General features: G+C 36.5%; 3 gene segments (V, D, J or C); all 3 read right to left on the bottom strand.

The window, feature by feature from the left end:
* Window positions 1-719: 719 nt before the first annotated feature.
* On the bottom strand, window positions 720-1,165 carry LOC112140245. The segment is given in 2 exon segments: window positions 720-1,024; window positions 1,126-1,165. Coding segments are annotated over 2 exon segments (345 nt in total).
* A 4,121-nt stretch (window positions 1,166-5,286) lies between these two features.
* LOC112140257 lies at window positions 5,287-5,913 on the bottom strand. The segment is given in 2 exon segments: window positions 5,287-5,735; window positions 5,832-5,913. Coding segments are annotated over 2 exon segments (405 nt in total).
* A 5,265-nt stretch (window positions 5,914-11,178) lies between these two features.
* Window positions 11,179-11,909, bottom strand: LOC112140259. The segment is given in 2 exon segments: window positions 11,179-11,670; window positions 11,748-11,909. Coding segments are annotated over 2 exon segments (423 nt in total).
* Between the last annotated feature and the right edge of the window lie 414 nt (window positions 11,910-12,323).

Consider the following 12,323-nt stretch of genomic DNA (forward strand, 5'->3'; position numbering starts at 1 on the left):
ACAGAACAGAACAGGACAGGACAGATGACCTTACAAGGAAAAACTGAAAACATCACTGAGGCTACTTAGCTGAAATTAATACAGTGGTGAATCTTAAGCAGTTAAATTAATCTTCTTGTTAGAAAAATACCATTCAATTGTAACATTTTAGATTAAAAGCCAACTTGCAACAAAAAATAAAATAAATGATATCTTACTTAATATAGAAAGAATGATCTCACTGTTTCTATTCTCAAAAACAGAACATAAATGAATATCATTAGGTCTGTGTGAGTGTTTTTATGATTCATAATTAAAATATCTGGAATATAAGTGCACCAGTCTTTTATTTTCAGGTTCTTACAGTTCCGTTTTGTTATCTATATCTTTAGTCTTTTAGTCAAGTTCAGTTATTTTGTTTTTATGTTTTAGTTTTAACTACAATCCCAGTCTCCTACATCTGCCTTTGCTATTCTGATACTAATAATTTTTACAAAAATCTAATTATGAATTGACTCAAATGTTCAATAGTTAATTATATAAAGAACTTAATTTAAATGTCGAAACTTGTCAAACTGTTTGATTTAAATTATTCTTTAAACACAAATAAAAGTTAATTAGTGACCAACTTCTCTTTCTAAAAACATTTACCAGTAGTGCTAGAGCGCCTCCTCTGGTGGATTCATGCTACAAGTTTTCAGGCTCTGAGGGTTTTTGTTCAGGTCTGCTGATGGTTTGTATCACTGTGGATATCTGGCACAGAAATACACAGCAGTGTCTTCAGGCTGCATGTTCTGTCCATTTAGAGTCACTCTGTTGTTGGAAGAGTCTAAATCAATGCTGAACTTGTTCTTCAGTGAATCTTTGTAGTGAGAGCCTCCAGTGTATTTCATCCCAATCCACTCCAGTCCTTTCCCTGCAGGCTGTCTGATCCAACCTGTGTAGTAGCTGCCCACAGAATAAGAGACCTGACAGGTGATGGTCAGTCTCTGACCTGGCTGCAGACTCACAGAGTCTGGCTGTGTCAGCTGTTCACACTTTACACCTGGAGAGGATAAAAATATTGTATTTGCAAGTAATCTAAATCTATCTAAATCAGAGTGAAATCAAAATATAAAAATGATCTTTTCTCTCAGTGAGACTCACAGGATCCAGCAGCCAGCAGCAACAGAACTACAGACAACATGATGAAGATGATCTGATGTCTTTACATGCAGCTGACAGCATCGCATCAAGAGTTTATATGTAGTTGTGAGGAAATTGTAGTTTGCATAAAAAGCAGGATGTTGTATTTGCAAGTTTAGGCTTTATCCAACATGACTCTTTTTTTTTTTACAGAATAAAGCCCTAAAAGTTGTTCTAAATGTAATCATTGAGACTATTTTTCAAGTGTTGGTTTCTGTATTTACGTGTTTATCATTTGGCTACTAAATAAGTTCAAGAACCATTTATGGCAACATTTATGAAAACGAGTATCAAGGAACTTTAAAAAGACTTTTAAACAATTAATTTGTATTTCCTAAGACCTTTATCAATAAAACCCTTTTTAAGACAATGTTAGCTGTTTTGTACTGTGTCTGTCGAGTGCAGTAATAAACAGCAGAATCCTCAGCTCTCAGACTGTTCATCTGCAGATACACCTGCTTCCATTCCAATCCTTTTCCTGCTGCCTGATCCAAGCTACACGCTGATCATCATTAAACCCTGAATATGTTTATGGATGCAGTGAATGAAGACATGAAGGTCGCTGGAGACAGAGGAGAGGATGCAGAAGACGGTGTTAAATGGAGGAGGTTGATTCCATGCAGCGACCCCTGAAGGGAAACGCCAAAAGGAAAATATGAAGATTCTGTTTGTTTCTGTTTGGTTTTTTTTTTCCTTCTCTTTGATGACTTTTTGTAACTTTTTGAGTCTTTGACCTTTTGATTTGATTTTACAAATCAATCTTTTACACACTTCATGAGGGCTCAGTCCGTAAAAAAGTGTTACATTTTGTTTTTTTATGACTGAGTTTTATATTGATTCATAGTAAACCAAGTATTGATATTATTATCATATATTTGTTTCCCTTTTCACCCCCAAAAAACTTATAAGATTAACCAAAATATTATATACATATACATTTTTGCTTGTTTGTTTGTTTTTTGTCTGTTTGGTTTACATTTTTATGGACATTAGTGTGTTTTTTCATACTTGAGTGATCACTCTGACGTTTGTGGAGGTTTTTGTGCAGCTGCTTCACTGTCTTCAGTCACTGTGCTTCTTCGTGCACAGAAGTAAACAGCAGAATCTTCTGCTGTCAGGCTGCTGATCTCCAGATACTGAGAGCTGCTGGACACAACTTCAGTCATCAGGAAATGATCCTGAAATGAACTGGAATATGTGGGAGAGTTGTTTCCAGTGCTCATCCTTCCGATCCACTCCAGAGCTCTACCTGGTTTCTGTCTGATCCAGTGGATGTAGTAGCTTGTCATGGTAAAACCAGAAATGACACACGACATCTTGACAGTTTCTCCAGGTCTTTTCACCACATTAGGACTCTGATCCAGTTTGATCTGACCCCAGACTCCTGTAAGGAAACAAATCATCATAAATCCAATGATGAACATTTACAATAAAAATAATATTACATTTTCTCACCTTGTAGGAAAAGTAAAAACACTAAACTCCAGGTTTGTTTCATTTCCATTTGAAGTTACTGTCTTTCAGTTTTTCAAAGTAAAGTTACAAGCATGAAGAAAAGAGTTTCAGTGTTTCTGTCAGAACCTGTTCTTGCTTCTTTGGTGAGTTGATGAAGAAGGAGGTTTGTAAAGACTTCCTCATGCAAAAGTCAGGTTACAAATACTGAATTAAAAAGTCAAATGTTTTGTTTTCTAATCTCCTCCCACAAAACCTCTACCTTCACCCACATCATTTCCTCTAAAATGAACAGAACCACCACCCCAGTCTGCCAGTCCAGTGGTACAGTTCCTGTCTGCCACGCAATGCTGCAGAGACGTGTCAGCCAAGACACTCCCACAACATCAAGAGACTCGAGGTACTTGGGGCGAACCTCATCCACCACCGGTGCCTTGCCACCAAGGAGCTCTTTGACTACCTCGGTGACCTCAGCCTGGGTGATGGACAGTCCCACCCCAGTGTCCTCAGCCTCTGCTTCTTCAACCGAAGGCGTGTCATCAGGGTTAAGGAGATCCTCTAAGTATTCCTTTCACCACCCGACAATGTCCCCAGTTGAGGTCAGCAGATCCCCACCTGCACCGAAAACAGTGCCTGTAGAAAACTGCTTTCCCCTCCCAAGGCACTGTATGTTTTGTCAGAATCTCTTTGAGGCCAACCGATAGTCCTTCTCCATGGCCTCACCAAACTCCTCCCAGGACCGAGTTTTTGCCTCCAAAACAGCCCGGGCCACAGCTCGCTTAGACTGCCGGTACCCGTCAGCTGCCTCTGGAGTCCCACAAGCCAGCCAGGCCTGATAGGACTCCTTCTTCAGCTTGACGGCATCCCTTACTTCCGGTGTCCACCACCGGGTTCGGGGGATGCCACCACGACAAGCACCAGAGACAATAGAGGTGGAGAACATGGTCCACTCGGACTCAATGTGACCAACCTCCCTCTGTACCTGTTTGAAGTTTTCCCGGATGTGGGAGTTAAAGACCTCCCTGACGGAGGGCTCAGCCAGACATTACCAGCAGACCCTCACAGTACGTTTAGGTCTACCAAGTCTTTCCGGCCTCCTCTCCCACCAGCGAATCCAACTCACCACCAGGTAGTGATCAGTGGACAGCTCACCCCCTCTCTTTACCCGAGTGTCCAGAATGCACGGCCGGAGATTGTCTGAAACAACGACAAAGTCGATCATCGATCTCCTACCTAGGGTGTCCTGATGCCAGGTGTATTGATGGACACCTTTGTGTTTGAACATGGTTTTTGTTATGGACAAACTATGACGTTCACAGAAGTCCAACAACAAAACGCAGCTCGGGTTCAGGTCAGGGAGGCCATTCCTACCAATCACGCCCCTCCAGGTGCCACTGTCATTACCCACGTGGGCATTGAAGTCCCCCAGGAGGACAACGGAGTCCCCTGTTGGAGCACTTCCCGGTACCCCTCAAAGAGACACCAAGAAGGCCGGGTACTCCGAACTGCTGTTTGGCACGTAAGTCGAAACCACAGTAAGAGACCTGTCCCCCACCCGAAGGCGAAGGGACACGACCCTCTCGTCCACTGGTGTGAACTCCAACACTTGGCGGCTGAGCTGGGGCTCACAAATAAGCCCACCCCAGCCCGTCGCCTCTCACCATGGGCAACTCCAGAGTGGTAAAGAGTCCAGCCTCTCTCGAGGGACTGAGTTTCAGAGCCCAGGCTGTGTGTGGAGGTGACCCCAACTATATCTAGCCGGTATCTCTCAACCTCTCACACCAGCTCAGGCCCTTTCCCTCCCAGAGAGGTGATGTTCCATGTTCCAAAAGCCAAATTCCATGCCCGGGGATTGGGCCGCCGAGGCACTCGTCTCCGATTGCTGCCCAAACCACAATGCACCGGCCCCTTCAGATCTCTCCTGCAAATGGTGGGCCCACTGGCGAGTGATCCCACGTCGCTCCTTCGGGTTGGACCCAAACGAGGCCCGTGGGGGGAGCCCCAGCCACCAGGTGCTGGCCTCCGAGCCCCAACCCCGGGCTTGGTTCCAGAGTGGGGCCCCGGTGACGCCAATCCGGGCAACGTAGCTGGATTTCTGTTCTTGACACTCATAAAGGGGTTCCGAACCGCTCTTTGTCTGGCTTGTCACTCAGGACCTGTCTGCCATGGGAGACCCTACCAGGGGCAGAAGCCCCCGACACCATAGCTCCTGAGATCACTCAAGCACTCAAACCCCTCCACCACGTTAAGGTGGCGGTTCAAGGATTATTACATTTCAGTAAAGTTATTTAAAATGAATTTAATTTCTCATTTTTAAAACCATAAAATGATTTTGTCTGCATTTGTTAATGTATTATTTTTTTTATTCAATGAAGCCTTTGGATTAATCATTTTCTTTTCATTGTAATGTAATTTTGTTCACTTTAAATGAATTGAGTATAAACAAAGTTAAATATCAGTATGTATACCTTCTTTTCTTGATTTGAATAAAAGTAACATTACAAAAATACAAATCAGATTCTTCAAAATACAGTTATTTTAGAGAACCTGATTTACCATCATTATTAACACGGAGGATGAAAGTAGAAAGCTGAAGATTTGTCTTAATTTTGTTTGATTAAACTTTAGATTTTGCTAAACTTAGGGTAATAAACTTTGAATTTCAACTAAATTATTAAATTAAGTTTTTTTATGTTATTTAAATTTTGGCCTCCTGTGCGATTGAGTTTGACACTCCTTACATTATAAATTAAACACTTAAGTTGTCTTCATAGCTGTTGAGTTTTTGTACAGGTTTGTATCACTGTGGTGCACCCTCACACAGTAATACACAGCTGTGTCTTCAGGCTGCAGATTCTGTCCTGTTATTGTTACTGTTCCTGTGGAAGTGTCTCTGCTGAAGCTGAACTTGTTTTTCAGAGCTTCATTTTGTTTTAAGGTCCCTCCACCCCACTGATGAACAATCCAGTCCATTGGTTTTCCTTTTGGCTGTCTGACCCAGCCTGATCCATAGCTGTCATCGGTCAGTGGATATCCAGAAACCTGACAGCTGATGGTCAAAGACTGTCCAGGCTGAACAACCTTTGAGTCTGGCTGGATGAGATCAATACTGTCCACACCTGTAGAAACACAAACCAACATCATCTCCATCATTCATCTGAATATGAAATGTTTCTGATCTGATTCTTGCTGTGAATCCACTGAAATCTCCTCACAGGATCCAGCTGTCAGCAGCAGCATCAGAGCTGCAGAGAACATGGTTGATGCTGAAGATGAACTCACTGAGCTCTTTCTGACTCACACACTCACACTTCACTTCTTTATATATGGACACTGGGTTTGCATGTTTTTGAATCTACAATGAAAGTCAAATCTTTTTGATTTTCTAAAATATGTCAATGATTTCAACTTTTAAAGAGATTTGATTATTTCATTAATGTTTGTGAAAATACTAGATTGAAAAGTTTAAGGGAGAAACACAGCAAAACTAAAAAAAAATATTACCAAATTAAATAATTTTTAATTCCACATTTTTCTTTTACCTCTTACATTTTTAACAAATATCAGAGAAAAACTATCAATGAATGAGTTACAGAGTCACAAGCATAAAATGTAGACGTTTACAGACTTTTCTGATCATTTTTTTATTTTCAGGTTTAATTAAATAATGACTCTCTTTCCAATAATTCTCTTTCCATCAGTCTATAAAATATGTTTCCTACCTGTCCAGTTAAAGAACAGGATTAGAAAAGTGACCACAAAGTCAAGTTTATTCATTGTAGCTGCTGTCATTTCTGTGTCCAGTCTAGAGAGTTTGTCAGAGATTTTCAGAGTCTTATCCTCTTTAATACTCATGGAAACATGGAGGCATATTGTGTTTGCCTCAGCTCCTCCTCTTCCTCTCAAACACAAACTCATGTCATGTCACTAAAGTTTCTATAATTATTTTTTTTTTAATTATTAAAAGGTGGTTTTTGGTTTATTTTTCTGTTATCAACTAATTTTTCCTTGAAATGTTTTACGTTGGTTTCAATACTATTTACTTGTTTTCAAGTAAAGTAGAGAAACACTGAATAGAAACTGTTCTTTCTGACAGTAAATGTAAAAGAAAGAACTGAAAATGTTTGACAACTAAAATCCAAAATATCCAAAATTGACAAGTTGGGAAAAATACACAAAAATGGATGCAGTAATAGACATTATACCAACAACCCATAGCTGCAGATCTACTTTTCATTTAGGTTATTGATCTTTGCTCAAATACATGACATTCAGTAAAGACTGTAAAAGGTTTAAATTACGATTAAAACATTTAAATACCTTTCTGTTGTTTTGTTTAAATGTCTAAATTAACATTTCATTTCTTGGAAGTTATTGAGAATTTAATGTCATCATATTTTTATATGTATAGCTAATCTTGATCTTTGTTAACATCATGTTTTTCTATGTTTAGTCTCCTGATGTTTAAAAACTAAAATTGCCTTTTACACTGAGCTGGTCACTAGTTGTGTTAGAGCGCCTCCTCTGGTGGATTCATGCTACAAGTTTTCAGGCTCTGAGGGTTTTTGTTCAGGTCTGCTGATGGTTTGTACTGAAAATCAGAAAATTAACATTAACATGAAATTAACATTTTTTTTCATGGAACTTAATATTATTCAGTAAGTTGGACAAACTGTCATTAGGATGAAGAACAAAAGTAAGGTAAACAAGAATAATTTAAAACAGGACAAAAATCAAATTGTATGAAATGTGAGAATTAAAACAATTATTTCTCCATCTTTACAACATCAATGAACAACATATATGAAGCATTTTATTGCAAATATTATCTTTGCTTTATCTTTTTTAGGTGTTTTTAGCTATTTTTATTAAAAACAAAAAAACTTTACAAAAAAAAAGACTAAAATTGTTGTGATGGAAATGTATAATTTCCATCACATTCTCTCCACAGAATTGTTTTTACTATAATCTGCATCTGTCTGACACTCATGAGAAGATTTTTAAAACTGACAAAAAGAGGAAGTACTTTTTGTACTACCGTCCTCATAANAGTTGTGAGTTTCATCCTAATCCACTCCAGTCCTTTCCCTGCAGCTGATGGTCAGTCTCTGACCTGGCTGCAGACTCACGGAGTCTGGCTGTGTCAGCTGTTCAAACTTCACACCTGAAGAGGATAAATAGTTTGTTCAAGACATTCAATCTTTTTAAGAGGGAGGGTGATGTAAGAGCCTGATTTGTATATAAAGGTCTGTCAGGAAATGATAGTTTAGTGAAATGACAGATCAGACAACATTTACACCTGATGTGAAGCAGAAAAACAAACAAATTAATTTATGTAAGCAAACAGATCTGCAGATCAGCTGTTTGCCCTCTGCATACTTATTTTACATTAAATTACATCAAAGATCAATAATCATTAGCAATAATTTTAAATGTGCTTTCTGTTTAAAAAAAATAAAAATAAAATCATTGGAGGGACAGTTGCTTATTTATGATGAGCAACAAAATTTAATGACATATCAGTGTTCACAAACACATATTTATTCACAAAATTTTTTGCAATGATTTGATTTCTATTATTTGCCACAGTTAAAAGAAACAAAACAGAAAAACAAAAATACAAAACAGGTCAGGGAGAGGCACCCCCCCAACCCCAGGGCTTATTTAAAGCCTCCATTTAATACAATTGCACCAAGATTATAAATAAGTCGGATTTTCAGATGAATATAAAAAAACAGAAAATAAATCAGTGATCGTTAATCAGAAGTTCATCACAAAGTACATCATGATAAATAAAACAGTTTTAAGTGAACAAGATGCATGTAGATTACAATCCAGACATTAAATACTCTTTAGGTATTTTTTTGTAGTTCTTTAGAGAATTAGCTTTATCCTACATAAAAAAGTCATCCTTTAGTTTTATTGCCCTGAATCTTGTTGAATTAAGTTTACATAGAATTTACTTTAGAGGTTTTTGTTAACATTGTAAAGTTTACTTTGAAACATTAAAAAAAATACTTTGGTGCTGCTAAAATAAAATATTTCATGTGGTCAAAATCACAGACAAAACATGAAGATAAAAAAAAGTACAGCTCATAGTTATTAATAATATCAAAGCAGTAATATGAAATAGATATATAATAGTATATATAGTATATATTTATATAATGGTAGATAGTATATAATTCAAATTTAGAATAGGTAAGTCTTTAACACAAAAGGGATGGCCAAAATACATAAACTACAGTAGGAAAACTACAAATCCACCAAAAGTGAACGTCAGTCGGAGCCTCACTTTCACTAACCCAAAAAAAGAATCAACAGTGCAATAAAAAGCTGCAAACTGAACTACCAATAATAACGAAAAATAGTGGCAAACAAAAAAATTGAAACATGTCTCACTTTCCCTAAAGCTGATTTTCTCATTTAAAAGGCTTTTTTTTTTAAAAAAAAAACATTATTTTTCCCGTTTTCTACATTCAGTGTTCTGTTAAAATAACATTTAAAAAAATAGTGAAAACTATTTGCTGCATATGAGGTTTTTTTACTGAGTTTGTGTCTCTCACTGTGTCTCTTCTGGCACAGTAATAAACTGCTGTGTCCTCGGTCCTTAAACTGTTCATCTGTAGATAAACTTTACTGCTGAAGTCATCTCTGGAAATGGAAAACCGTCCCTTGACAGACTGGGAGTAATATATTGGAGTACTGGAGGTGCTGATATAAGCGATCCACTCCAGTCCTTTTCCAGGAGCCTGTCTGATTCAACTCATGCGATAGTCACTGAAAGTGAATCCAGAAGCTGAACAGGTCAGTTTGTGGGATTCTCCAGGTCGTTTAACCACAGGTCCAGACTCAGTCAGAGTCACTCCATCAACAACTGGGAATGAAAATCAGAAAACTGGATTTAAAAAAAGCAAACATCCTAAATCTACAGTATCTGCATGATGATGTTCACCTGCATAACAGAGAGTTAAAAGCAGCAGTCCTGTCCTACAGTCCATCATGTTAAACTGACTTCAGTCTTCTCTGCTGTCATCTCTGCTGTCAGATAAGTAGAGGAGGAAGACGTCCATGTTTGCATTGACTCCACCTCACAGGACACATTCAGCAGAATTCACATTTCAATCACAAAATACTTTATTCAAGTCTAATTCCACTTTTTTTTTACTTTTTTTTTTACTTCAAGTTCAATTACATCTTATAATACATCATTACATGTTTATATCAGAACTATTCCTAAAAAGATTATTGCTGTACAGGTGACTTACTCTGTTAAATTCATGTCAGTTGAGAAAATGTGTTTTTCCATTCTAAGTATTTTTTATTTTGTTTAATTTGTTTGATTAAATCATTTTTTCATACCAAATCATTCTTCGTAGACATGCTGTTTCTGATGTTTCCTTTTACTCATATTAACATGTTTTAATGTTGTTTTTACTCTTTTACTTGATAGAATCGTTACAAACTATATTCTTTATTAATAAATGACAACAGTATATAAAGACATCCATCTGCATCCACTCTTAGCAGCTTCAAAACAACCTCAGCTCTCTCTTCACCTCCATGGGAATGGAAGGTCACAGACATGCAGCTGTGAGATAAACTGAACTCTTGTTTGTTTGTGTGTCTAAAACAGAATAACTGACTGTGATTTTCAAATTCACCTTCTGTGTGTTCAGATTGAATGTAACCATCACCTGACTTCTCCTTACTTGCAAGTAAAACCTCATAAGTTTTTAACTCTTGAGTCTTTTTAAATGTTTTTATTTGTCTGGAAAACTGGCTACAAACTAACAGCATTTTTTACAGTCACTCTTCAAAAAAATAATTTCCTGAAAACTTGTTTTCTGATCATATCTCCATCAATATTTCTTTGTTGTTTTCATATTGTTATTTATAAAGATATAAATGAATAATGTAATACTTTTTTACTTTGTGAGTTTTGGTAAAATGCAAATTTAAACACAATAATTAGAAAGTCTAAACTATTATCCAATTTGTTTGCATTTCATTTTTTTGCTTAATTTATGAATTTACTAATAAATACTAGATTAGTACAAATGACAATGTATCTGATATTGTTTTAACAATAAAATAAAAAAGAGAGATTGGTTCACAGCAAAATAATGTTACTATAATTAAATTTAATTAAAAGTTTTAAAGTCTTTAAAAAAAAATGTTAGTGTTTGATGGTTAAATCTAAAGTTGTTTTATGGTCTTATACAAGACTTACTTTTTGTATCCTATTAAATTGTTCTATGTATTTTTATCCAGGATATTGTTTTCATGAGATCATTTATCTACTTATTGTGATAAAAATACACAAAACATAAACATGTTAAAATCATACACATCATAAAATACTCCTTATAGTAATCGATTATAGAATAGAATAGAATAGAATAGCAATACTTTATTCATCCCAGGCTGGGAAATTAGGCAATGAAAGTTATAAAAGTCTATTCTAGATTAGAACAGGTATGGCTCTAAACTAAAGTACAAAAAAAGAACTAATCCACTAGAAGTGAACATCAGTCACAAAAAATATTGACAAAAAAAAAGAAACAAACCTCCTAACTCTCCCTGAAGCTGTTATTATTTTGCACCTTTAAACGCTCTTTTTTGCAAATATCAATTTCCACATATTTTGCATCCAGTCTACTATAAAATCATATTTTTAAAAACCCGATGACAGCCATTATCTTCGTGTGGTGTTTTTGTACAGAGTTTGTGTCTCTTGAGTCACTGTGTCTCTTCGAGCGCAGTAATAAACAGCAGAATCCTCAGCTCTCAGACTGTTCATCTGCAGATACACCTGCTTTCTGCTGTTGTCTCTGGAGATGGTGAAGCGGTTTTTCACTGACTCTGAGTAGTAGATGCTGCTGCTGCCAGGGTTGATCCAAGCGATCCACTCCAGTCCTTTTCCTGCAGCCTGTCTGATCCAAGCTATATAAGGATCACTACTAAACCCTGAATATGTACAAGTCAGTTTGTGGGATTCTCCAGGTCTTTTAACCACTGATTCAGACTCAGTCAGTGTTTGACCCCTGATACCTGCAGAACAACAAGCAGCACATTAATGCAGTTACAAGAACTTTCTACCATTTTATTTGTTCAGAACAATTTCTTACCAGGTAAGACACCAAAGAAAAAGAGAAAAAGCAGCAAACAAACAGGTCTGATCATTGTTGGAGTCATTTGTCTTTGTTCTGTCTGCAGCTTCTTTGTCAGATTGAATCACTGAACTTTGATTCATATAAGAAGAAACTGGAAATGTCAGATTTGCATAAACTCCTCCTTAAAGAATCAAAATGAGTTGAAATCAGTCCTCTGTTAAAACTAATTTCATGCTTAAACGTAATTTTAGTAATCTGTTTTTAATCAAACACATAATGTTGTTTTTGTCAATCATTTATTAAGTCCTGCTCATTTTTTTGACATATTTTTTTTATTTTGAAAGATACTTGATTATATACGAAACTTTTAATGTTTGAGTAAATGAAAAAAAACATAGAAAATATAATTTGGATAGGGAAAAAAGGTGAAAGGGAATGATAATTATTTTTTGTTTTTTTTCTGAAAGAAACAATACAAACAATAAAAATACATTTTAAACCTAAAACAAGCATTACAAGGATTGTTGAAAGAAGTTAAATTAATTTTTTATTTTTTCAAACTCTTCCATCTTTCCTTTTGGCTCTTCTGTT

Source organism: Oryzias melastigma, unplaced genomic scaffold, assembly GCF_002922805.2.
Source record: "Oryzias melastigma strain HK-1 unplaced genomic scaffold, ASM292280v2 sc00365, whole genome shotgun sequence".
In the NCBI taxonomy this organism is placed as follows: Eukaryota; Metazoa; Chordata; class Actinopteri; order Beloniformes; family Adrianichthyidae; genus Oryzias; species Oryzias melastigma.